This window comes from Solea solea, chromosome 7 (assembly GCF_958295425.1).
Source record: "Solea solea chromosome 7, fSolSol10.1, whole genome shotgun sequence".
In the NCBI taxonomy this organism is placed as follows: Eukaryota; Metazoa; Chordata; class Actinopteri; order Pleuronectiformes; family Soleidae; genus Solea; species Solea solea.
This window is the reverse complement of record NC_081140.1, coordinates 22,092,160-22,120,077: the sequence shown is the minus strand read 5'-3', so window position 1 is coordinate 22,120,077 and position 27,918 is coordinate 22,092,160. Positions and strand designations below refer to the sequence as shown.

General features: G+C 39.0%; 2 protein-coding genes across 2 annotated transcripts; both read right to left on the bottom strand.

Moving 5' to 3' along the window:
* Nucleotides 1-35: 35 nt before the first annotated feature.
* prcp (prolylcarboxypeptidase (angiotensinase C)) lies at nucleotides 36-14,870 on the bottom strand. The gene is made up of 9 exons (XM_058634320.1): nucleotides 14,477-14,870; nucleotides 8,382-8,522; nucleotides 8,193-8,294; nucleotides 7,416-7,597; nucleotides 6,311-6,468; nucleotides 4,529-4,701; nucleotides 1,864-2,031; nucleotides 1,563-1,750; nucleotides 36-941 (listed from the first exon to the last, which is right to left on the bottom strand). The coding sequence occupies exons 1-9, from the start codon at nucleotides 14,654-14,656 to the stop codon at nucleotides 749-751; spliced, it is 1,485 nt and encodes a 494-aa protein (XP_058490303.1). The 5' UTR covers nucleotides 14,657-14,870; the 3' UTR covers nucleotides 36-748.
* Nucleotides 14,871-15,821: 951 nt separating this feature from the next.
* Nucleotides 15,822-24,978, bottom strand: ppp5c (protein phosphatase 5, catalytic subunit). The gene is made up of 13 exons (XM_058634943.1): nucleotides 24,826-24,978; nucleotides 21,649-21,890; nucleotides 20,866-21,013; nucleotides 20,605-20,726; nucleotides 20,444-20,509; nucleotides 20,208-20,306; nucleotides 19,982-20,087; nucleotides 19,495-19,637; nucleotides 18,751-18,838; nucleotides 18,615-18,655; nucleotides 17,888-18,066; nucleotides 17,714-17,795; nucleotides 15,822-16,994 (listed from the first exon to the last, which is right to left on the bottom strand). Exons 1-13 carry the CDS (start codon nucleotides 24,920-24,922, stop codon nucleotides 16,932-16,934), a joined length of 1,476 nt encoding a protein of 491 aa, XP_058490926.1. The 5' UTR covers nucleotides 24,923-24,978; the 3' UTR covers nucleotides 15,822-16,931.
* Between the last annotated feature and the right edge of the window lie 2,940 nt (nucleotides 24,979-27,918).

Genomic DNA, 27,918 nt, shown 5'->3' with positions numbered 1-27,918 from the left:
CATCCATATACGATTAAAAGACATTTGGAAAGAGGTGACAGTGTGATTTGTAGCTTTTAATCAGTTTCACTGGTGGAAGTGTGACAGCTTTTAAAATAAAAAATAAAAAAAATGTCTGTTTAACACAAACATAAAAGATTAAGAACTTCTGTGAAAAGTCTTCAAAAACAAAAACAATATTCTTGATTCAGCATTTGGTGTCAGCCTTTTCTCCTGAGACAGATGTGAGACGTTTGAAGAAGCATACAAGAAGATAAACAAGGACTATGATGTAACGAGAACAAAAGACGAGCTTGAAGTGAGAAATGCTTTTCAGGATTTTTAAAGTGGGGATGTATGAGGTACTTATACGCAGTTTGTCATATAAAGCACTGTGCATTAGATTAGTAAAACATGGCAGTGACCAGAATAACGTAAAGTAATTAAAGCCACGTCGATTTTTGGTTCATAACACTGTACCTTTCCATCGTTCAGCTGATTTAAATGCATAGTTTGTCAAACAAAAGTGTAAACCGATACTCCAGCAGGGAACATGACTAAAGTGTTTCAAAAAAATAAATCACGATTTGTCAAATTTTATATACAAATGAATGATTTTCATGTTAAAAGGATCAACACTGATTAAAAAAAAGGTAGAAACTTTGGCTCTTATGATGGACTGAGCTCCCTGTGAAACACCATGTCAATCAAATTAAAACCACGGCTTCTCAAGACTAGCTAGAGTGATTGTGCTGTTTGAGGTGCGTCGTTACCCCTGCTTGATCCACTCCCGGAAATACTTCACCACTAACGCTCGGGCCGCGCGGACAGAGGGGGGGTCAGCGTCATTGCTGTAGCGCAGGTCCAGGTGATGAGCTCCTTCAGGAATCATGACAGAAACCAGGGAATCTGTTATGTTGAAAGTCACTCCACCTGCCGACCACGGATCCAGTCCTCCGTTACTGGAATGGAACAACAGAGACGTGTGTGCTGAGAATGTGTGAAAAAAAACACACCATGACAAATCACAGCCATCTTCTTGTTTGGACTGTGGGAGGAAACAAATATATCACTCACTCAACACACACTGGGATTTAAACCAGGAACTCCAGACTCACCATATCTAATTCATAAATCCACAAATTAAAAATATTTGTTTAGAAAACTGCTAACCTATGCATTTTTGCTCTTAAAAAGCTTTTAAATGCCTTTATTTGCTAAACAACACTTTCATGTCATGTCTCAAAAAGGAAACATGGGTAACCTCTGTTTTTTGCCAGAAATCATCAGGACATTAACTGATCTCACTACACACTCATCCCTCTGGACGGTGACACAGGCTCTCCAGAGTGAAAACTACAAGATGAGAATTTTTCATTGTTCCATTTGCAGGATTCTTGACCAGAGTTGTTGTTGTTGTTTCTTTTATTGACAGTTCTTATTCACGTTGTTCTGTGTCCTTGTGTATTGTGTTTCTTTAATCGTTCTCGTACAGCCAACAGCAAAAACTAATTTCACCTTGAGGGATAAAAAAACAGCTCAGTGAACCAAACAGACTCAACAATGACACTGGCAGTGTTTACCTGAAGATGATGTTGCTGTGGGAGGCGAGGTTCTTCCCTCCGTAGACGACGCCTGCCCAGTCGGCTCGCGGCCTGATGCCAAACATTGCATTGCACTCATCAGAGAAGGCCTGGAAGTTCCACTCCTCGGGCTCAAACATGTCCTGGACGCCATCTGTGCACATGGGCATCACCATCTCTGTGCAGGCCTGGGGGGAGACGGATTGGACACACATTGATTCAGACAAGGTAAAGCTGCCCACAGACTTGTTTGTACATGTGTTTATGCAGCAGGGGAGAAATGATCCCTGCATCGCCACACCTGGTAAGTCCAGCCGAGGAAGCCCAGGCTGCCAGTGGCTGTCTGAGACGTGTTCAGGCAGGGAGAGCTGCCAGTGTAGTTATAGTAGACCTTTGCTGCTTGGGCGACACCGTGCAGCAGCTGGTCGTCGGACACGGCGGAGTCAAAACCGAGATACTTGCACACCACCTTGAAAAATGGAACACATGAACAAGATTTTCATGAAATGATACAGAGATCACGTGTATGGTGAGTTGTGACAACTATGAACAGATCAAATTTGGTGTGGATCTGGATAACAATGTGGATTTTGTAGTATGCAAACAGTAAATGGGCCTACTAATACTTTCTGAAGGCGCTGTTTATCCAAGTTGTTTACAAGACTGAAGATTGCTTTCTTGTGGCCGGTTAAGTGTTTTCCACATAAAAAGTGGTGGCGCCTGATTTGCATATGAAATTCGCTGGAATGAACTAGAATTTATGGCTCTGATCTTGGCTCAGGGGGCAAAAACATCCATTTACTCCAGTGATCTATACGACTCAAGTTGTAGAGGTCTTGCCCGCGTTACTACTGTGTTGTCTCACCGTGGCTGATTTCTCAGAGGTGATGGCATGGACGTTAAATATTTGAGTTTGAGCTTTTGTCTTATTTTTCTGCGTGTTGTTATGGTTGCAGCGGCAGAGTTGGCCGTGGCTGTTGTTCTGTGCTCTTTGTGAGGCAGGGAAACTGGGCTTTCTTGTTTGGGAGTTGGAGGGGAGCTGCGCTAGTGTGGAGTCTGTTACTAAGGCTTTTGTCTGAGGGCTGGGGAGGAGTTGGTGGTCGATGGATGAGGAGGGCCACAGACATGTCCAACCAAAGATTTATACCGTAAAAAAAAACAAAAAAAAAAAGAAAGAAAGAAAAAAAAAAACTGCAATTGCTCCAAAGCATCTTCTCCTTACTTTTCAGATAGGATTAGGCTTATACATTCATCTCTGCCAACAGATTTTCCCCCTCTAAGCCCACAATACCCAGTTCTCACACTCACTCACATAATCACATTAGCTTTGTCATTAAAAAAGCTCCTCTTTGCACCCACTGCCTAAACTGCTTAAACCACCCATAGGGGTCGCATACATTAAAAGGCAAAGAGCCAGGAAGGAGAAAACTCAAAATGGCCATTTTCTATTTGCTCCATTTAATGTGATGATCTCAGGTCTATTCAAGCGCTAAATGATACACAAATAACAAAAAAAAATGAAAAATCAGTCTTGTGAAAAGTTTTATTCAGTGAGTGCCATGTGAGGGACAGGGAAGGGGAGGGGCTACTGAGAGACCGAACACAGAGCCCGGGTCAATAGCAGAGTTTGGTTTATGCACGTGACGTTCCGGGGAGACCGGGAGAATACACTGCACCAAAGTCAGTCTCACACAGACTCTTTCACACAAAGCTAATGACACTTTTTTACATGATTGTAGTGATTGTTTTTCTAATTTTGGCAACTTTAAGTGAAGTATTTGTTCCCGCTCCATTGAAAAGAGGGTGGTGAACAACTGTTTAACGGCCTCGTGAGCTGCACTGGGCGAATGTGAGCGTCCTGAGAGGAACACCTCAGAGATCTGACGGAGTGTGCAAGTGGGGGAAAAAAGAATGGTGGCTTACTAGTAGCTGCTCGCCTAAAGAGTATCTCTTTTGAAAATCTAAAAGAGACGCCATCCTTATGAATATTAATGAAGCTAATTGACAGCTGTTGTAAACAAAGGGACTGGAAGACCACAACAAACACTTGTAACACAATCGAGTGAAACGCACATTCATTTCAATTAAAGACGGGCTGTCAGGTTCAGACTCAGGTGCTTAAGCAAAGACAAACGGAAAATGCAAAGCTGCAAAAAAAGAAAGACAGAAAGAAAGAAAGCAAATGAATCAGTTTAACTAGAAATTAAAATGTGTACATTTTAGAAAACAACTGCGAAATCGATACAGATTTGTTCATATTAGTGAGTAAATTGATCTATGGACTCATGTGAATGTAATATAAATATTGACAATGATTGCTAAGATGTCGTAATTACACCCTTTCGGCAAAGAAATGTGACAGAGGCTTGATATTTTGCAGTAAAACCATGTACTTAGGTGTAGTTTTCATACACAAAAGTAATATCATGGTAAAACCAACACAATGAGCCCACACTGAAAGTTTGAACAGTGTCTCTAAGTTATTCTTACTTGATATAAGGAAGCCTCAGAGAAAGAGTTGTAACCATGTGCACATGCTATGACCGTCTGGGGGCTAAGAATAAAAATAGAATGTCCAGAATTATAAATATGACTTTAAAAGATAATTAAGAGACGGCATAAGCAGCTGGTAAGTGAAAGAAAGAGACAGGTAGATTGCATGTGATCCTGTTCTTCATCTTCTTGTTTTGCGTTGTTTTTAAAAGATAGCCTGTAAAGCCACATCTGTGTACACTAAAGGTTTTTCTACGCTGCAAACATCTAACATGGAGATGATCATTGTAAAGAGGTTAAACACACATATTAATTAAAGTGACACCATTTCCAACACCCATAAAATGTCCCTATAGTCAAACTTAACTTAACTGATACGGATCCGTCTGTAAAAAGGCTCATGTTGTGTGTTTTCATACAAAATCCGGCTTTGGTTCTTCGATACAGAGATTTACCGGTGGTCGTTTTCATACCTGGATCGGCCAGCGAGGCAGCGGCTGGAGGAAATTAGCTTCGTAGGGATAGTCCACCATCGCCAGGTTCACCCACGTCTCCTGGAGCCAGTTCTTGAAGCCGACAGCGTCGCTCTTGCTTTTGAGTGGAGAACATAAACTGAACTCTTCTGACAGCCACTGAAGACCAGAGGCTAAACACAAAGAGAATGATTGGCGTTACCACATTAGTCATTCATTTCTAAATGCACAAGGTGACAGACAAGTCAGGTGACCATAAATAACTATAGATAATTGTAATCATATTTAAATATCACGTAAAAATCACATTTCTGCTGTTGTCTCTTCCTTTTTATATCTGCTCAGGTGAAAAGCCTCATCTGGTTTCTAACATTATTTGCTCCGATTAAGCATTTTGCAACATTATAAACAAATATTATTATTATCATTATTATTATTATCTTTTTAACTCTAAGTCCACAATCTCAAATTAAAACAGCGACACAACAAACAAACTGTCAACAATCCCTTGTGTCTCGCTGCAACACCGTGATGTTTTCCTCTTTTCAAACTGCTGATGATGACAAACACTCGTGCTGCGCCGCAGCTTGTTTACGTGTGTTATGAGATATTGATAATACTCCAGTGCATGATTCGTCTGTGTGTGCAGTGACATTTCAAAACCTGCAGTCTGTGACACGTGGACCATTTATCCTCTTGAGATCTTGTCTGAGATTTGATCAAAGTTTGCCTTGAAAACACTTATTATATTAATCACAGCGATGAGATAAACTACACATACTTTTTAATTAGCTGTTCCTTTACAGCTTCATCAGGTCTGTCAATTATTCACTAACGCTTTCTAGATCTATTTTAAGACTTTTCCTCAAACGTAAGTGTTGCCAGCTTGGAACAATACTTATTTTACTAGTTTTTAACAGTTAACCCAGCCTTACTGACTAAAATTAATAATTCCCAGATTAATAATCAGTCTTCATTTTATTTTTTTAAACTTGCGTATCTTTTAACACAGACATGTGGTTATTTCCGCCGCGCTCCTTGTCACATTTGAAAGGTTTAGCGTCACAACAAAGTGCGTCATTATCCACCAACAATTTACAAATTAAAAATGAACAAATGACTATTGAGTGCAAATACTGAAATGTTGACACTGGATAATTGCACATAAAATATCACAATAACATCAACATGAAAAAAGCCTTTAATAAGCATAAAATACAACTTGAAAATAACACATAATTCAAACAAGGAAGGCTTTGTTTTATTGCTTAAAAGTATTTCTTAAAATCTATTGCACATATCTCACAGCAATTTATTATTAATATGATAATAATATGTGTTTCCATATGCGAATGAGAGACAAAACTTGTGTAATGCTTAAGAAGGATTACTTTTAACCTGGGCTGGCAACCTGACAGAAATTTCAAATACTTTTGGTATCAGAGGATGTTATAATAAAGCTTTTTCTTCACTTAAATCCAAGTAAATTAATAAATTACCCAGATATGAATTTCAGTGCTCCATTTATTCTCTATCACAGTCTGTTTTGTGTGGAGTTTACGCCCAGTAGCACGACAGGTTTTAACAACAGCTGTCTAATTTCAGGCTTCACATGAAGACGCTTGTGTAAACCATATGGACAGAAACTCTCACAGTCCAAGAGGCTTACCCGTGGACAAGAGATCATTTATTACTGTGAATACTTCAAGTTGTATTTGAAATGATTAAAAAAGAAAGAAAGAAAGAAAGACATAATACAGTTTAGACTCATGTTTGACTTACCAGTGGAAGAAATGTTATTAATGGCCTTCCATGACTTTCTGATGCTGGCATCACAGTTGTAGCCACTTCTGGCAAAGTCCTGAGTGACAACTCTGTAGAAGTCTCCACATGGCACCATACCAGGGAACTGCCATATTGGAGCAGAGGAAGCCAGAGCTCTGAAACACAAGACGGAAAAACCATTTCTCATTTTTGTCTCAGTCCATTATCCTCGGTTCTCTCAGAGCAACATTCCTGCGAGATGTCTGCTGGAGGACCAGAGTGTTTCCAGAGTGCAAAATTCAATAGAGACACTGATAATGTGTCACACTTCTGTGATGCCCGGTGTAAAATAAAGTGTGAGCTTAAAGCAACGTTTGGCGCTTATTAAAGACATTTATCTTTAGAAACAGTGGAGCAGAACTCTGTCCACTCAACCCTGCTTTTCGTTTTTAATCCGTACGAATCATATGGTGTGAAATACAATAACCAGTTGGATGAACACGTACGCTGTGTGTGTGTATGCACTATACTACGGGGTTACAGTACATATTTGTAGTACATGTCTGTGTACAGTGCTTCACAACTTTATTAGGCCACCTGCCATAAAAATGAGAAAACATACATATTTTAGGAATCTTTAAAAAACATGTTACTGTTATTTATTTAGCAAATAAACTGAGTCAGAAACTAATTCAACCATGGAAACTAATCTTTCTGTTCAGGAATCCAATTAAATAACTATACTTTGACTTCTTAATCAAGAAATAATAATGTGCTTTATTAATATTTTCAAATCATGGATAAAAATAATATAATTTCGGTTAAAGTGCGTAATACACCATACTGGTGTATTAACCATTACAGAAACATAAAAAAGGATTTAACCTTACATTGGGTGGTTGTCTAATACATTTGTTAAGAACTGTATTTTTTTATGCATTATATGTACGACATGTACATATTTGTACTGCATGCAAAGTGTACTAGTATACATTTGTATTATATGGCTATTTGAACTATGGGACGAGTATTTGTACTAACTATATATGGACAGTGCCTATCTGGGTTAGTATGGTATTATACAGATCACGGTCATCAGATTCTCAGAGTAGTGAAGTATTACCCAACAACAACATTGGGGTATTTCATCCGGAACCAGGCGGAGAGCATCCCTCCATAGGAACCTCCGAGAGCGATGACAGGGCTGTGCTGAGCTCCAGGTAAAGAGCTCTTCAGGTTTTCAATCAGCACTGCGAAATCTGCCAGGGCCTGTTCTGAGGTCAGGAAGTTCAAGTGTTTGCTGTCCTGTAAAGCAAATAACAAAATATTGTTCCCAAATGAAGTAGTCTGGCGTCATCTAAAGGTTTTAATACACATTCTCTGGAAGGTGTATTTATTTTTTATTTTTTTTATTTTCATAATCAAAGTTGATTTTTTCTCAATTAATCGAGTAATCGTTTGGTGCATAAAATGTTGAAAAACGTCAATCAGTGTTTGTCAGTTATAATGATGTCTTTGTTATGTGGCGTAAACAAACCAGAAAATATTTACATTTAAGAAAAGAAATAACAACAGATCAAATTATATACGACACATGTCAAATAACATTTTGGCACTTGTTACTTTCAGTTCAAACATCTAATCCAGTGTGGCTTTTCCCCTCAGGATGACCCTTAGGCAAGTCATCCATCAGAGGCAGCTAAACATCCATAAAAAGGTTGTCATTTCCCTTTAATCTGGCACTCAATCTTTCCATATGTTCAACTTCTTTAACTAACGAGCACTAGACTTTTAGATTGTACATGTCTACACCTCCTGAATCACTTATCCGCGGTCAAACCCATGTTTATTCAGATTTTATTCAGATTTAATCTGTGTGTGACACTGCGTCTCCACTCACGCTGTAAGAGTCTTGTCCAAATGGCAGCGACTCTCCATAGTAACGATGCTCTGCAAAAACCAGCATGGCGCCCAACTCCTCCGCAATCTCCCACATGAAGCCCTGATGAGAAAACAAAGACAGGTGTTGCGTTAGAGCGAGGACGACTGCGCGCGGACTAAATATAAAAGCGACAGATGGGATGTTTACTGTGTTGTTGCAGAACCAGGTGATGTCGCCCTCATTGCCGGTGTAGAACAAAATGGGTCCGCCGGGCTGTTTCCAGTGCTCGTCGGCCACAAGGTATCTGTGTTTGAACGTGCCATCCTCCAGGAATCCAAAATGATCAATCTGAAACAAACAAAATCATCAAGAAAAATGAAATTCTAATCCTCCATATGTTCATAGACAATGAAATAATACAGGGAAACTACTTCAAAAAGGGCTACATGTGTTAATGTTCATTGTATATTTAAATAACACAGTCAAACAAAGTAGCACAGTGAGTATGTAGTACAATAACAAGATTATTATTCAAGTTATCAACTATTTTGATAATTGATTAATCAGTGTGAGTGGTTTATGCATTATTAAAAACAATTAATTGTTCAGCTTCTTAAATGTGAATATTTTCTAGTTGCTTTGCTCCATACAACAAAGAAATCATCAAACATCATCATTTCCAGGTTTGAGAAACAACGATCAACATTTTTCCAAAATATTCTGACGTTTTATGGACCATTAGTTCATTAGTTGCAGCCCTAGTAGTATTTAAAGTACACAAAGAAAAGATTTCTGCTTTTAAAAAAAACAAAAAAACAACATTATTTATTATTAATTATGGCTTTTTAACTCTTGTTGGTTTTGAATACAATTAAATTACATTAAAAATAGAGAAACATCTTCATCTTCATATTCTAGACCCTGTGATCTCGTCTTCCTGTGTGAGGCTTTTAACATTTTTGTTATTGTTGACACGGTTTTCAGCAAATTGTTCATTCCATGTCTTTTTTGAGTCAGGTGTGCAGGACATTATGCGTTCATGCCAAACAGCCATGCAGTTAAAAACGGAGGTAAACTTGTTTTTTATTCAAGCCATAAAGCAAACGGCGAGGACACTTTAACCACATTAACAAAGCCAGTGGTAGAAAATGGAACATGATGTAAAATATCAGGACAGCACGACAGTGTGAATACTGTGAATCTCCATTATGAGGAAAAGTAACTAAAGTCTTATATCTTTGAATAATCCCAGATTCAATATGAAATAACCTCAAATACTACGTTCAAACTCAAACCATTTTTAAAGCCTTTTAGCCTCTTATTCGACAACTCCATTTTACAGTAGAAATAAGCCAGATAACCTTCAGTGTCTTTACAGGCAAATGACAACATTATCAGTGCTGATGTTACAGGCGAGTAAACACCTCCAACTGATCTGACAAACCAACAAAGAGGAAAAAAAAAAAAAAAAGAGTCCACACATGAAGCCGCTCTGAGGTGGGCGGGATCAGCAGACACATGGTCCGCTGCCAACTGTGGTGTTTTCCAAATGACAGGCCTGATTCTGGAATAATTAGCCCCAATTTGTATTAAAATATGTTGGAGCCAGTTTAGGAGGATGTCACATTAGTTCCAGTTATCCTTTTCATCAGACCTCGGGGGATTCTGGGGCCATCTTCATGTCCTGTACTCTTTAAAATACTAACAATAACCTCACATTAAAGCCATGATGCCGCCGCTCCGTTTGGCCAACCCTTGCACAGGCCCTGGCACTCAATACAAAATGTTTCTGTTTTATTTTTTAAACCCCACCCCTCCCCCCCTTCTGCCTCTCTTCCTTGTTTTCTTCCCTCCTCAGTGGAAACAAAAGAAGCAACAATTTTATGAGCCAATGACAGCGAAAAGATTCTGGGAGACCTCAGTGTGTCTATTGAAGCCTGCACTGCTGAGAGCTTGGCAGAGCTTCTACGTGTGAGAGGGGGACAATTAAGAGAGGGAGTTTAAAAGGAGAAGTTCAGCAGCAAAATCAGCTTTAGTTTCCATCATTATATGTCTATAAAGTCCCACCCTTAGTGCACGCTTAAAATCAGGTTTTAAATGGCAGATTTTGACAGTATAACCCTGCAAATAAACAAGCGAGAAGTAAAATCACAAAGTGAAGTGGCTGAATATATCGAGTGCTTTGTCAAACGCAAATCCCTGATGAATATTGTATCACTTGCACCCCACTCAGTATGCACATCACAAAACGTGGGAGATTAGTCCTGTAACAGATCCACACCCTGACGACTACTGCCCCCATGTGGTCGCGACGTGCAGCACTTGTGTGCAGCAATAACTTCCCAGTCCAAATACACTGTGCGTGTGCTGCACCGCTCAGCGTGTGTGCGAGTGTGTGTGGACTGTTCCACAAGAAAGAAAGAGAGCTGCATCTGTTGTTCGGAAATTATAAGACATGAGGGAAACGACCACAGCAGGAGCTCCAGTAAAGCAGTTAATTAGGAGGATGCTAAAGGACACTTCCATTCATTGTCTGCGGGCAAAATGCAGTCAAGAGGATTTCCTCTGGACAACTGTGCTGGATCACTCGGTGCTCTCCTAACAGCCGCTTCTCCCGCAGAGAGTGAGAAAAGGGCAACGTGATGGATGATGATCACCGCGGCAAACTGAAAAACTTTGTGAGGATTATGAGGACTTGTTAAAAGAAAAACAGAGTTTCTTGATAATTGGTTTTGAAAAAAAAAGAAAGACATATGAGATAAGACAATGGGTGTGAGATGGGAGGAAATGCTCTTTATCTTCTTGTCAGATTGGAAGGATGTTGTGGGCTGGGCCAGGTGTGAAGCATTGTCCCCTAATCCAAACACTGTGAACAGTATCTAAATATAACACTGAGGGCGGCAACTGAAGCATTGTCAATTTATCTGATGAGCCACTGAATCAATTTAATTCTTTAAATCCTCCAAACACAAAGATATTACATTTATTAAAAGCATGATCATATTCTAAAATCTGCATCTGTAATGTATTTGGGTATTTTTGACTTCATTAAAAAAGTATATAAAATTGTATCTTATTTCAATTAGGGCTGCAACTAACAATTATTTCCATAGTCCATTACTCTGTTGATTATTTTCTCTATTAATCGAGCAATCGTTTGGTTCATAAAAAAGTCAGAAACTGTGGATCAGTGTTTCTCAAACCTGGAAATGATAATGTTCTCAAATGTTTTGTTTTGTCCACAAACCAAACTGATTCAGTTGTAATGATTTATTTGTCATAGCATGGAGCAAAGAAAGCACATTTAAGACAGTCACTTAGTTGACAATTGATTTAGAAACCGATTAATCAATTAATTGCTTCAGCCCTAATTCCAACTCTTTAAAAAAACAAACTTAGTAATTAATAAACTTAGATGCTGTGTTGTTTTTCCCAGTGACTAAAAACATGGATTGGGAGAGAACTTTCCCGGAAATGGAGACGGACATAACTGACCAACTGAGTTAGAAACTTAAAGATAGATACAGCGAGACACAATATTTCACAGATTTGATGGTTGTAAATTCTAACTACACATCATCTAAGAAAACCCAAGCTGATATTTAGAGGATGTGAAGCAAAAATGATGAGGAAAAACTATGAAATGAATAAAGAAAATAAAGCTCATCTTGGACATGAGGTTCATTACAGAAGCTAGCATTATAAACACGTGAACATTAATCAACTTCTTAAATGTGAAGAAGGTTCAAAGTTGCTCCTTTATGACTGTAAATATTTGGTTGTTGTTTTTGGGGCAAATCAGGATATTTGAAGTTGTCATTGGGAAACACAGATTATTAAATGTCCAAGACGATGCACTTGCTTTTTAAATATATGTCTCTGTATTTATTTTCCTCTGGTATGATATGGTGTAATATTGTATTATTATTTTCTTTTATGCCGTTACTCTCTTGTATCTGCCTCTCTTAATGCTGCCTCTTGGCCGCATTTCGGGAGTTTAAAAGGAGAAGTTCAGCAGCAAAATCAGCTTTAGTTTTCATCATTATATGTCTATAAAGTCCCACCCTTAGTGCACGCTTAAAATCAGGTTCAAAGTTGCTCTCTTAATGCTGCCTCTTGGCCAGGTCGTCACTGTAAATGAGAACTGGCTCTCAATTGACTCTCCTGGTGAGGTAAAGTAAATCCAAAACATAATAGACAGATTAAATGACAATAAAACACGGTGTCCTTTAAGTGGATAAATAACTTATAGGTTGACTTATAAGCTATAAGTCATACAAGGAACTGTATTTGACAACCATCTTAAATAGGATCTTAACATAGATTTGATTGCTTCAAAAACTGAATTATTTATTTCAGTTAGACCTTTGCTGGTTCCATCAATCTTTTAAACTTGAATTTCTTTAGTATTTTAGTGAAAGAAACAGTAAAACAAAGGTCTTCTAAGCTTTTTTTGCTCTGTGAGCATAAATTTATTAAGAAGTCGACGAGCGCCGTAAGCTTATCTGAGCAAATACTCGTTCGTGAATTTATGATAATGCTACGGCACTTACGGTTGCATTTGTTTGTCTATATGATCAAATGTTTGCCCCTGGGGAATAAAAATGGTGTTATAATTGGTGTAAAGCAGCACCTAAACATAAATAATCGCCTGTGTTGCAGGTGATGACTTGAAGCAGCTCACTGAAAAGAACGACTTGACTCGTGACTGCAGACACAGAAGAGTCATTAAGACAAAAGCTCCATCTTGTGATCGTGTGAGTCAGCTTCACACGTCACCGAGCGTGATGGTGTGTTGGCGTTGCACCACATGCGCTCAACATGCAATCCGACGCTCCGTGAGGTAACGGTAAATGGTAAATGGAAAAGCTGAAAGAGGATCGGGTGGCAAAGTGTTTCAGACTCACTGGGCCCTAGAGACCTTTTTAGGCCGGCGGCCAAGAGGAGGGACAGTTACAAACCTGCTGGAAAAAAAAACAAGAGCTGATTGTGGAGGTTTTTCCCTTCACTACAGGAAGCCAGAGGGAAACGTCTATTGTCTATAGACACAACACATTAAACAACCTCCACAGCATTAAGTATGTAGAACACATTAAAAAGAGAAATTGGTGCGTGTGTGTGTGTATGAGTAAAGGGAAAACAATGATGGCAAGTTGTGGATTAGTTGTGAATAAATAATCGTCACATATCAGTTTCATTATGGGAAAACACATAATCCTGCTTGTGCAATCATGATACTTGAACTGCGCTGCATTTCAAGTATGCAGCGCTGTTAAGTGTCTGACACATCTTAACATTAGATATAAATCCTGTTACTGTTTTCTTGTTATTTTTGTAGTAATTAGGACTGAACAATTAATCGAAATTGCAATATTTGTCAAAGCCAAAATGTGTTTCAAAATATAATTTTAGATTATTTATTGACTTGACCTATACACATCTTATTCTACAGACTGAAGGGAACATCTTTGTTTCTCATAGATCTGCACAAATATCACACATATAAATATATTATATTAAATGTGTTTTTTAATTGACAATGAGAATAATGATGAAAATATTACCATTCCCTCTGATATCGTGAATCATATGGCAATGAGATATGTATTCAAAATTGTTCTGCCCTAGTAGTAACATGCACATACTAAAATTATACTTCTTGTGATTCTGAGTTTGCCAATATCTTTATTGCTGTTTGAAACAACTGGATCAATAATATGGAAGAGTATTAGGGGCCCAATTTAAAAATTTAAATTAAGAGATTAAAGTAAGAATTTTGAGATTAAATCAGAAAGAATTCTGAGATTAGAGTCAGAAAGTCAGGATTCTGACATTAAAGTGAGAATTTGATTTGACGGAATTCTGAGATTAAAGTCAGAAACTCGGAATTATGAGATTAAAATCAGAAACTCGGAATTCTGAGATTAAAATCGAAACTCAGAATTCTGAGATTAAAGTCAGAATTCTGACTTAATCTCAGAATTGTGACTTGTCTCAGAATTCCTGCTGTTTTATTTAATCAATTCTTTTTACATGTGGCCATATTTACATGCTCCCTTTTAACACCTGTTTCATACCTAATGTGAATTCATATCAAAAAAGGGGATTTCTTTTCCATTCAATATGCACCATTACCACCTTTACTTCACCTTTACTTAAATTTCCCCTTTAAACGATCATGTAATTTGAAGTGAAGTGAAAGAGATAAAAGAGGAAGCAGCCACACTAACCAGTGATAAGTTATACGCCGTTTTCAATAGAAAAATTGAACATTTATGCATAATAAAGTTGAACAGACTCACCTTCTGGTTAAAGTAAAGTGTTTGATAGTTGATGGGGGTCTTAGTGGAAGAAGGTGAAACGCCGAGCCTGGTGAAAAGTTGTGATTTGAGCGCGATCACGTGTGAACAGCTGAACCACAGCGTCAGGACGCAGGCGGCGGTGACTCTGGGCAGAACCTCTGCCCTGACTCCGGCCATCATCGCTGCTACTGCGCGAAGCTCAGCTCACAACACAGCGGGTCTCACTATGTTCACTCAGCACATGACAACGGTTTCAAACCTCGCCTTTAACAGGGAAGACGAGACCTGTGCTGTCCCGTCCGAGGAAGGAAGTGAGACTCCCCGTGTCAGCAGTTCTACTGTGGTGTCGTTAGGTGGCGTGTGACCTACATTCAGCGTACATGTGTTCATAATAATAAGTTAGCTGCAGCCGGGCAGCAGTCAGCAGAACGAGCAGGCGGTCATATTACAAACATGCTCGCAATGGATTATGGGAATATGAGTTCAACGGGGTCACGTCCAACAACTAACCATGTTACAAGTTTGTTTTTGTTGGGTTTGTTGTTGTTTTAAAAACATTTTTCACTTACAACACTGTAATGCAACATCTTGAAAATAAACAACAATATGAACATATAACTATAGTTGGATCAAAAACTAAAATAGTTGTATAGTTGGATCTCATGATAAAACCACTTAAATATGGATGTTTTTTAATTTTTTAAAATATAAAGGTTGCCTATTAATTATCACCACCAAAACTCACAATATTGTCCCAAAATGTTATCGGACTGTACTCAAGTGACATTCCACTTTCTTGTTAATTGAGGCAATACAACAAAAATGTGGCTTTTTATGCTACACCTTTATATACCAAATAATTATTGCATTTATCTATGCTCTTCTATGAAATTTCCATTTCCTTATGAAAACAATATCCAATGTAATGCTATGCTATTAGCAGATGTGATATATTTACCTTGCTTAACTCTATAATGGTATTTTGGTGTTTTTGATGTGATCAGATACACTTGTGGTTGCTATTTACAGCCACTAGAGGGCAGGAAATGACTAGTTTAAATGTACATTTCCAGTATACAAATGAACTTTATAGATGGATCTTTCTATTTGGCATTTAACACTCTAAGGGAGCACAGGAGGGGCTTAAAAAACAAAACACATGTGCATTACTTTAATAATCTCCTGGCTTTTGTAATTGTCTTTTCTGCAAACCATATCTTTGTTCTTGCTAACAAAAAAGTATTTGGGAAAAAAACACCATCTTGAGTAGTTTGAACTGCAAACATCCATTCACATAAAACCCTGTTGCAAAACAAGGTCTGAAAGAAAGATATCAGTCTGTTCCTTAAATCACAGGACTTGATTTTTTTTATTCAATAATTTTTTCCAAACATTACACAGAATCTTTAAATGATACAGTATATATACATACACATCAGTGTATTTCTTTCTAAAAATTTGAGGGCCATAGGACAATGTAGCTGTGCGTTTCAAGACAGGATTTCCATTGTGGACATTTGTGTACTGGAGACATCCACATTACGGAGGGTTGGGTGAGTGGAGGGTCATAAGTCACCGGTGATCAGGTGTCATTTGTGTTTACCTTACACCAAAGCTACTTTGGAGAGGAGACTGCGAGAGCTGCCCGGTGAGTGGCACAATGACAGTCGGGGGTGAATAACATGGAGAGCAGCAGTATCTTCCTCAGCAGGAAGCTATGCAGCAGTGCAAAAACAAGTGTTAACCAGCTACATGACTGAACCAGCTTAATACACCACTAATGGCAAACAGCACCTTTAAGATTGTACGCAAAGACATGAGTGAGTACTCGTGTCTTTTTCTGGACTGGGATCATTAATGTCATGATTTGCAATTTGGGAAAAGTTTGACAGTAAAACAAAATGACCAACATACTGTAGGATGGTTTGAGAAACACTGATCAACTTGCTGCTCCAAACCCAGCTTACAATTCTCACAACTGTGTACACGGGCAGACAGTACAATGCTAGGTTTCAGAGTCACAAGACGGTCCTTGTTAAAACTGAACAATCATTTAAATCGCAGATCTTTGGTTCATACCATCTACACAATCCCATCTGCTGAGTAATGTCACATAATTAAAAGCCACGCAGCTCAGACGGGACACGTCACAAATTATTTGGGTCAGTTTCTTGACCGTGATCAAACACATGAGCAGACAAATGGACAATGGGGTTTTCCAGTTGTAACCAATAACATGACGGGACGTGTCCAGTTCTGGACTGGGCTTGGGCTGGTACAAGTGCTCTCTTCCCATCTCAACTGCACTGAATGTTTTCTGCGTACAACTAGCGGAAGTCTGTCAGGGAGAGGGATCCCTTAGGTCAAGCATGAATAAAAGCATGTCTGAGCACTGGAGGGAGTGATGTGGCTGGGATGGTTCAGGTCAGACGGGAGATACTCAGTGTCACAGACTCTACATCATCCCCATCTGCATTAGCGTGTTGGCGTACGCCATGGGCTTGACATTCGGATGAGGCTGTAACAGAAGAATAAAAGGAAGGAAAAACATTAGACGACACTTGAACAACATTAGACGACACTTGAACGCTTTTTAAAACATTTGCTGTCCATACTGACAAGTGATAATTAGCCTATTGCTATGTTAATTTCTCAAACGACAAGTAAATAGTAACTATCTTTATTAGTTTGAGCTTTAGTGTGCAACTTTTCAATAAGACCAAATGTTCATTACAGGCAAACGACCGTCAGAAGTTCACATAACGCTGTATAGCAGTGTTTTATTTTTGTGTCTGTGATGACAGTGAGTTATGTGATTTACATCACAACTGATAGAGGAAAGGCAGAAGCATTACAGTTAGTTAAGTGAGACAGCAGCTGCTTTTTCAGTGATCCACATTGTTTTGGCGGAGATATTTACACTGGACGTCCTTCATGACACAACCCTCTCCATTTATCTGGGGATGGGACTGGTACTGGGTGTATACAGGATTTCCAGTGATCCTGCCTACTACAGCTTTATCTAAACATACCCTGTTGTGCATCATTATAAGCAAAAAAGAATAAAAAAGAAAAGTAAAATTGTGCACACTGCTAGCACCATGTTTTATAACTGTAAGAGTGGCGAGTACATTACTAAACTAGAAATAAAAACATTCTTAACATTAGAAAATCCAATTTCCAAATAGGTGGTGGACAGTTTTGATGAATATACAGGTGAAGGTACAGGACACTAACCACAGCAGTGAACTGGTGGAATTCTGGCTTGAGGTCTGATCCCCTGAAGTGGATATACGCTCCTTTGTTTCCCATCTGGTCACTGGAGAAGGCAGAACACACCATAGTTAGCATCAAAGAGCTGGGAGCAATGAATGACTCAGCAATTACAAGTAAGCCAGCATTATCACATACCAGTAGTTTGGAGCTGAGAAAACCGTGATGCACTTCCCTGAGTGAGTAACCTCATAGCCATCACCTTTGACCTCATGACTCCGCACAATGTAGTCAAGCTTGTTCTGTTCGAGGAAGCGCTCGGTCACATCTGGCCCAAACTGACAACTCACACCACGTTTGCTGACCGACCGGCCATTCTGCATTAGAGAACAAAAGAAGATCAAACTTCAAACTTTTAATACAAGACATGGGTGGAGGGTAAGGCTGTCTCTTTTTTAATCAAAAATTCAGATATCCCTTTGAATTTGCAAGGGGAATTCTGTTCTACTTCAAAATATACAGCCTAGACGTGCAACAGAGCATCTGCAGTAAGTACTGTGTGGGCCAACAGACGGTGCTGTGGGCTTCTGATCCACTTCAATCCATTACTATTAGAAAGAGACATTATGGTGTTTTGCAGAGAAAATGGAGGACACAAGACAGCAAAACTGTCCTCCTGTGTGGACAATCACAAAGCTGCCAAAAAGGCATCACAGACAGGACACAACAAGTAAGAGTAATAATAAATAATGCCAACATGTTAGGGTGTGGGGGGCGTGTGTGGTATCCAAATATATTTGAAGGAATAACATGTCATTAAATTTGATAAAAAACTTGATTTTTTTTTTTTTAGTGACAGCCCTATGGAAGACAATATTTATAGACATGGAATAGTATCAAACAGACCAGATGAGTGGGGACTGACCTGAGGCTGTGGATCTGACCAGAGAAGGTCACACATTGGACCTGTCAAAATAAAAAATGAAGAGCAATATTGAAATATAACTCTCTTCCTCTGTTTCTTAAATCCAGTCAATGGTGCATTTAAAGTCTGATCCAACCTGAGTCAGGAGGTTGTCTGTTTCTTTCAATCTTCCTGAGGTCATCCAATGTGACGCCATCTTCACTGAACAGCCCACCGTGCATAACCTGAGATGGACAAGATTGTGTGTAACAGCACAGAATATCAGCCATATTCCAAATGAACAGCAGTCGTTGGTAAAATGTTTGGTGTCCATTTCACAAAAACACACACTATAACATACACTACTGTAATCAGAAAGTCACCATATACTTGAAGGAAACAAACACTATATTATGCTGATTGTAAACCAAAACAATTCAAAGCTATTGTTATCATCCATTTCCCCCTACAATGCTTTTAACCATTTTCTAAAGTAAAGACATTTTTAAGGTGAAAATTAAACTTGAAGTTTAAGAGCCAAACAAACAAAAGAACCTATTCATATGTAAAATGAAAATAATACAGGCTAATGTGCTTGAAGTACAGGCAAAACAAAGTATGATTATAATATTAATCAAATTAAACCCCAAAGATCATAGGGCTACACCTCACTACCGGATGAATCGGATTGTTAAGACATTTTAAAACAGTTAACAAGTTCAGCTCTGGAAACTAAATGATTACAGACAGAAATACTGATCACCATCTCTTCACATTCTATCATGGGGATAGTTGACTAGCATTACTCATCTTTAAAGTGCAGGGTCCTGGAGAGCAAAAAAATACATTGCTCATCCATTTGAGCTCGATATTCATAATATTTCACTTCACATCTACTTACCAGTACTTTGTTGTTGATACACTGGGCCAGAGGCAGCCACTGGAAGACCTCACTGAACAGCTGGAACATCTGGCCTGTGTACTTGGCCTTGACCTCCCCTTCAAATCCGTACATTTGGTTCATATTGTCTGTCTCATGATTACCTGCAGGTGTAAAGAGCTTGTTGTATAAGCCGGTACAAAGCGACGTAATGTAGGATTTCAACCTTCAAAAAAATAATGTCTCCAATATTATTTTTGATGATGCATCAACTTACAACAGGGTGAATGTCACCTCTGTCGAAGCCTGAGTGCGTCTGCATCGGCACAATGCAGGTGATGCAACCGAGAGCAAATCCCACAGTAACATAACAGTCAAATGTCACAAAGTGGCCAACAAATGGCTGTATTAAATGTGACGCATTAACGCGAAACTGAACAGGACTTAGAGTACGTCCGGGTTTTACCCATGCATCCACAGCCTTTAAATGTAGACAGTGTGTTCTCACCTCTAAGCAAGTGGAAGTTGTCGGGGAAGAGCAACTTGAAACCAAAGAGGGTGAAAATGACCTCAACAGAGAAAGAGCCGCGATCCACAAAGTCTCCATTGAACAGCTGAATTCTGTGGTTAAGCTCTGTGACGCACACGTTTTTCAGAACGACACAAACAGGTAGGGTAACAACACTGGACACAAAAAACCTGATGTGTGACTGTTAGCGGCAAAGAAAGGATACGTAGGGGTTGTTCTCTGAGGGTAAGCCGTTTAACTTGAAGATGTTGAGGAGGTCGAAGTACTGCCCATGGGTGTCGCCACAAATGGTTATTTTTTCTGTCTGTGGCAAAGAGAAACAGGTTACCATGAATTAAGAATATTTTGTTTTTATTTACTGTTGTGCTGCTACTCCATCTCCTGAATACAAGAGCATACAGTTGCTCTCAGTGTTCTTGACCTAATTGCAAACAAGCTCACCTCCTTTAATGTGATCTCAACAAGACTTGGTAGCTTTGATAGAACATCTTTAACTTGTACCAAAATCTGAAAGAGAGAAAAAGAAATTGGTGTCATCACAGATAGAGCTGCGTTTCCCCTCAGTGAGTGTAGAGTCACTTTATATTAAGAATGTGTTTTACCTGATAAGCACACTTCCTGTGCAGTTTCTTCTGGTCTTGGAACCATTCCATCATCTCCTTCATGAACTTCAATGTGACTTTTCCATCTTCAAGTTTGGGGCCTACGTAGTCATCCTCAATAGCTGCAATACAAGATCATCTCAAGTTGAGTAAAAAATAAAATTAAAATAAAAAATAGTTTCTATTTAACACACAGCATGATGCTTATGATTACAGAAAACACATCTGTTAAAATTGGTCCAATAACAAAAGGAAACATACTCATGTTTTCAATGTCCAAAGAATCAACGACAGACTTTTTTAACTCATCGCTGGCGATGGCTCTCTCAAACGCCTTCTGTTTCACGATCTTGTTACATTCCTGATATTTCATCCTTGCATCCTTGTCATTTGGTCGAACCCTTACTACCTGCAATCGGAGGAAGAAAAAGACATACATTTAATACAGAGGCTAATTTAAAGTAAATATTAAGTGTGAAATATTCCATTTTTTGTATTATGTAATCAACTATTAAACAAGTTGCCATGTCTGTTGTGTAAATAAAGATCATTAGTCACATACTGCTGTTGATATATCTAAATATGTTACCTCTAGGGTATAGTTACAATAGGAATCTTAATGCATATAAATTTAGTTCCAACACTACAGAGCTTCATGGTATTAAGTCTTACTTTCTGTTGTCATGGTGCTTGGTCAAGTTCATGTGGCATGTGATGACTAAGCTCTAAAGGTCATTGTTGTCAAAGCGCTGGTATATTTAACATAGCTTGTAATGAGAACAGCCCAAACAACAATAGACACCAATTTTGCTGTGGTATGAGTGCCGATACACTGGATCTAATAGGCACCATGGCTGGATTAGCAGTTAATCCTTATTTGTGGTTGTTAGGGCAACATGAAGAGCCCAGCTCCTGTTGACAGTTCAACAGATGAAACGGGAAAGATCTTTTGGGAGAAATACATTTAAATATAGTGTGCACTTTGCACATCCTGTATAAATTCATGTAAACAGCTAAAATGCTAGTATGTAGTTCATATCTTACCGTGTCATAGTCCTTAAGTGCAGCCTTGAACTTGCCCAGTGCCATGTTGGACGTGGCACGGCGGTAATATCCTTTGATGTAGTTTTTGTCTATCTCCAAGGCTTTCGTAGCATCTGCCAGGGCATAGCCATAGCACTCTGTGCGCAGGTATGCCAGGCTTCGGTTGCTGTAGTAGATGGCATTGGATGGATTGAGCTCCAGGGCATCTGTGTAGTACTTGATAGCATTGTCATAGTCTTTATCTGAAATACAAATGTCACATGTTTACCGATTAAATAATAAAGACAAAATGAGCTAAATGAAGATCTTGCTGTGGGTCTTATGTTATGTTCCTCATTATGTTTATTTTAACAATCCTTAGAAAATTGATACATTTAACTCATACCAACAGCAAACAATGGCAGCATAATATGGTTGATTTAATACCGAAAGATCAGATGAATAATTCAACAGTGCTGTGGATGATTATTGGTGGTTTAAATAAATATTTAATGTACAGTCTGAGATGGTGATGTGGCCTCTGAGTCATTACTGATTCACTGTGGATGTACTTAAATAAAAAAGATTTGACCGTAAATCCGGGAAAAACCTTTTTGCTGTATCACCGTGTAACAATAATTACACTCATAGATGTCATTTGGGCTTAGGTTACCATATCAGCAGTCCTGATATGCGTTACTTCAGCTTCAGCTCCGGGCCAAACAAACCAACATCATCAACGCAAGACAATTCTGCACACTTCCCTCTCAGGCTGTTATGAACTTATGAGATACAGTGGAAGTCATCCTATAATCCCATTAGTGAACTTAACAGCCATACGGTCTGTTCAGTGTCACCTGCAATAGAGGATAGAAAATACGAAGAAAGTTTACTGATAATGTACTGTGTGTGGCTATTCTTGTTCCCACTCAACATAGAAGACAAATTGTGTTACTGTTAATAAAAATCAGATCCGTATACAGCAAATACACTCATCTAAGTGAAGTACTGATGACTGAAATTAATCTATAACGTTGGTTTCTACCTATGCCATTACACATGAATGCACCTGTAGATGAAATGCTATTTAGTAGATTTGTTTTTAATCAAGAAATCCCTGCTTTGTTTTTGGCCACATTTTGTCTAACTTTGAGAAGCAAAAAGTAAAAGACAGCTTTTTACTTGTATTTTCTGGAAGACATTATTCGATGCTGTGGTAATCTTGACATGGACAATTCATTCATTATTAATGATTAGGGCGATAGTGGAGATAGGTGCTCACTGGGTGCTTTTAGTTAACATATATCGATTTGATTTGATTTTATACCAGTATGTTTATAGTTAAAATCATATATCTGCCTTTGTAAACAATAGTTTGTCATATTTTTCTAATAAGCAATCAAACAAGTAATTGGCTGGCAGTTTTTGAGGTTTTCATGATGATTTGAAAAATTAGTTTAGTGGGACTATGTGTCAAAATCTAAACTTAAACTGTTGAAGTCAGACCAGAAATAGCTCAAGCAAAAGGAAATAAACCTAAAACAGACAACCTTTATTCTTGATCTGCTCTGACTCGCCACACTGTCTGCAACCCGTCTGGAAAGCCCAAAACTCAACATACAGGAACATGAACACTAACACAACACTTGTGAAAGTGTCAAGTAGTTTTGCACTGAAGTGAAGAAGCAGCCACAATGTTCTTTCACTTAATGACAGAGCACCAAGAGAAACTTTTCAGAATAATATTTCTTTGACCAAAGTGGGAGCTCAGCTCGATGTGACTTTCAGCATTAAGTTGTGCCCTTGTAACAGGCAACACAGTGCTGAGAGTGTGTTGAACACAACAGTAAATGTGCAGACACTGATCCTGCTTGTGCGCATTGGCTGGATTGATTGGATTAATATCAGTGTAAGTGATCTCAGGAGTATAAGGGGGGATCATTTCAGCTTCATTTTTAAGTTTAGTTTGTATGTTTCAAACATGTTCAACTTTCACTTTTTTTTTTTTTTACATCACGCACTTACATTTCCTTCTGGTCACATGTTTGAAAGGAAGTAGGCAGAAGTATAAACATATACTTCTGCTTCTGGGGGGGATTGATGAAAATAAAGTCAAGAAGATAAACAGATACACTAGAGGCTATTGATTTCCGAGTATGTGCTTCATGGAAAATATTTTCACCATTCAAAGAAAGGAAGACTTTGTTATAACACATAACCCAGTTAGAAAAGAAAACAATGCATGAAAATATTCAAAAGATACAAAAAATGTATAGGATATAACAAACGTAATGCCCAAGACAAATGTGTTTCTATTTTAACTCGTTTTTTATAGTCTCAGTGTTGATATCTTTATATATTGTACATTTTTTGGTAATGCATGTTTTATTATCATTGTCTTTACTGTCTTTGCTGCTGTAACAATGTAAATACCCAATGTAAATCTTATCTTCAATGTAGTTGGGAATACCAAGTCATATCATCATGTGTATCTGTAAGTCTTTATATTCAAAAGTTAAATATTATATTTAAAGAAAAAAATGCTTATGAAAACCAAACAGAGTTTGAAATATGGGGGGAATGTCCCGGAAGAGTCGACAGTTTATGTGTATGAATAAAAAAATAGACTGCGTGCACACATGGGCTACACACACACACACACACACACACGTGTCAATATCGGTCATTTCCTCAGTGATAAAATTAGCTCGATTCTAATTTAATTTATTTTAAAATTAATAACATGATCCTCGCGACCTTAATATTTTGACGTGACATTAGACGTCGTTATAGCCCCATAAACAGAGTAAACCTAACACGTTTTTGCCACAGTTGCACCTCACACACATCTACACGAGGGCATTGCGAGTAAATGGTTCGGATCGTTGGATCGTTGGTGTGGAACGTGTATTCAGAGAAGTCACTAGATTCCGGCGTGTTTCTCATTTCAAGAACAGCGTGGACGGCGTGACTTCACATGTTGTGGCGCTAGCTTGAACCGGCTAATCCAATGAATGGGGAATTACAGCTAGCATGCTTTCTGGGGTGAAAGGAAATGTTAGCTTAGCCTAACATTAGCGGCCGGCTTCGCCTGCAGCGTGTCACGCCACAAACGTATGCTCTCGTAAAAACGCTCGCATCTGAATGGGTTCGAGAACACCGTCAAGAGCCGCGGACGCGACAAGTGCACGAAGTTACCTTTAAAGTACTTATTCGCCTTCTCCTTGAGTAGCTCTGCATCATCACCACCCTGCGCCATCTTCTTCTTACTGCCGTATTCTGGTCTGTGCGCCATTGGCTGTACTGTTGCAAATGTCGCAAAAGTCTTAACCCTATGGTGTAAAACGGCGCCCGTTTCCGAACTGCGAGCGGTGCAGTTATTGCACATAATATGCATTCATACACCTGCCACTGTATCAGACACATTTTCCTCAACTGGTCGTCAAGGATAAAAGGATGAAAGGATAGAAATGTTACTAACTTTGCTTAAAAAAAGACACAACATGAATGTTTTTGTAATGAAAATGTAATTGTAAGTGTTTAAAGTGTTTAATTTACATTATTAAAAGTCTATGGTATGAGGGCCTTGTCTTCTTGCTGCAAAGGCAAGCGTGCACTGCTCCCCCTCACAGTATAAAGAGGATGTTATGAGAAGCTATTTTTATATTGTCTGTGACAATAACAAATCTCAAGTGTGTGTGTGAGAGACAGTGAAGTTATCATTTCTAAACTCAAGGTTCTGGTAGACGATCCACACTGAGGACTTTCTGTTTTTGACCAGCAGGCGTCAGTATAGACCTTCCCTGAGGTAGTAGAACCAGTTGAGTTTTGTAGGCAACAACAAAGCTGTGTTGAGATTGTGAGTAATGAGTCATTTCTTAAAATATTTGGAAATAAGTGGCTGGTTTATCTGAATAGTTGTAAATAGACACTGACTGTCCCCGGTCTCTACAAGGGGATATGAAAAATCAATAAATTTCCATTTAATTAAATGCGACAGAGATGAAAAGTACAGCTTGGCCACCTTCCAGATGCCTCCAGGGAAGCTTCCTGTTGCCCGATCAGGGCGATGTCGTGCTTTCTCTCTGGCAAAAGTCCAGACTCAGCACAGCAGTGAGGGGGACTTATATATGGCACAGGTGCACATCTCAACAACTTTACTCACTCACACATGGCATCTGACGCACCCGGGGCCTCACATAACTGGTTTGCAAAAAGCATCACGCAAACTTTAAATGAAAACACATCCAAGCTGAAACACCTTCACCACAGACTCGACAGTGTATACGATTGTTTAAAAAGAAAATACTGTGGCTCAGAGGAGTCAGAAGAAAGAGACATTTCTCTTGTGTACCAGAAACGGAGGGGGGGAGGAAAAAAAACGTTTGTGGTTTGGTGTGTTTAGGCCTCGGATGGTTCGGGTTAGAAGTTCGAGAGAAAGGGAGATGTTCAAGAGAAGCATGCGACATGGACGATTCAGCCCAGTCCAGTCTGCCACCCTGACTCACAGGAGACACCCGCAGTGAAGAGTAAGAGGCCAAGCAGTCGGGTGACTCACTGCGACCCCTATCGAACACTTACTAACTCACTTTCTCTCAACAGGATTACCCATGACTCGTCTCTCTGTCTGAGCCATAAAACGTCTAGTTCTGTGACGGTTTTACTAGTGGAGCTCGAAGGAGCGGTATGAAGAGGACTGAGGACACGCTGACGTTACAGCCTCAGCCCCACATGAGAGTAAACGCAGACAGTGAGTGGGAGAGACAGTGTGGGAGGGAGAGAGGTAGAGAGAATCTGTAACCGCTCGGAGGATGGAGGGAGGGAAATTGCCGTCCTCTTGGGTGTACGATGCATGTGCGTGGGCTTTGGAGGGGTCCTGAGAAAGTTAAAACAAACACAAATGGAGGAGCAGGGAGATATACGAGCCACCAGAGCAAGAGACAGATGAAGGTCAGGGAGAATGTGAGTGACATTCCAGGGTCGTGAGCCAATGAGTGATGAGGCCTCGGAGCGAGTGGAGTATATGTTACATTCTCCTCATCCAGTCCTTCTTACTATTTATCATCCTGTTGCATGTAAGACCATGACATCGTGTTTGAACACCCCATTTTACAATCTCTTATTTTTTTTTCTGTAATTGTGATGTCAGACTCTTGCCAGAGTCTTGTTCCCCCCTCCAAATAATTCACTAATGAGGGCTTGACTTCAGGGGGTCTGTGGGGGGTCGAGCTTATTTGAACCATGTGTTTTTCTTGCAGGCAGGGCAAAGGACTTCAAGCGAAATTAAAGATAAATTGAGAAAAACAGTCATTCTCTAGGGCTCCGCCCTTCCTCCGTTTCTTTTTTTCTTCAGATGTAAGCTGGCACTTTTGTTTTTTCTTTTTGTTTTTTGTTTTTTACTTTGAGTCACTCACGAATCCCAGGGATTGCTCACGTTATACGGCAGCATTACAGAGTCTCGCGTCCACATCATAGTGGAATCTCCTGTAAATCAACATCCTGAAATGACACATCACAAGTTGACTGAAGTTATTTGTGCTGCACGGGGAGTGAGGACTAGGAAATTTCATGCAAGTGGAAAAAGAAACATGATGCATACCTGCCTCACTGCTGCTGGCTTCACCTTTCCACATTAAAACCCCTCCTGTTCTCTCCTGTGTTTCTTGGCCTCATAACGACGTTGGTTTTAGGTGCAGACCAGAGGAGGTAGCGTATAGAAAGCAAATGAGTTTAGATTTTTCTGAACGTCTGTTTACATTTCTTGTAGCACTGTATATAGTACGGCACGAAGTAAGGTTGTTTACTGCTGAGCAAACAGCTGCAATAAATGTCATGTGAGCAGTTATTATAAGAATCCAAACCATAATATTGCAAAAATATGACATTTATTGTGCTTTAAATCTCTATAAGATGGTTTTGGCAGTAAAGTTTTAGATAAAAAGGAGAGATGATGTTTGACTATGATATACAAGATATAGATAAGTCAATTATGGTATTTATCCATAACTTGCTGAATTAATAGCACGGAAAATGTATCTGTGTTCATTGTGCTGCTGCCTGTCTTGGCCAGGTCACCTTTGAAAAAGAGATGTTTTATCTCAATGGGTTTTCTCCTGGTTAAATAAAGGTTAATAAATAAATACAAATAATAAATAATTTAAAGTATGAAAGACATCATGACATTGAAAGAGTGCTATAAGGCAATACAGTGAAAATATGCATATATATATATATATATATATATAGAAACTAAATAGAGATGAATAAATAAGTTAAATAAGTGGATTTACC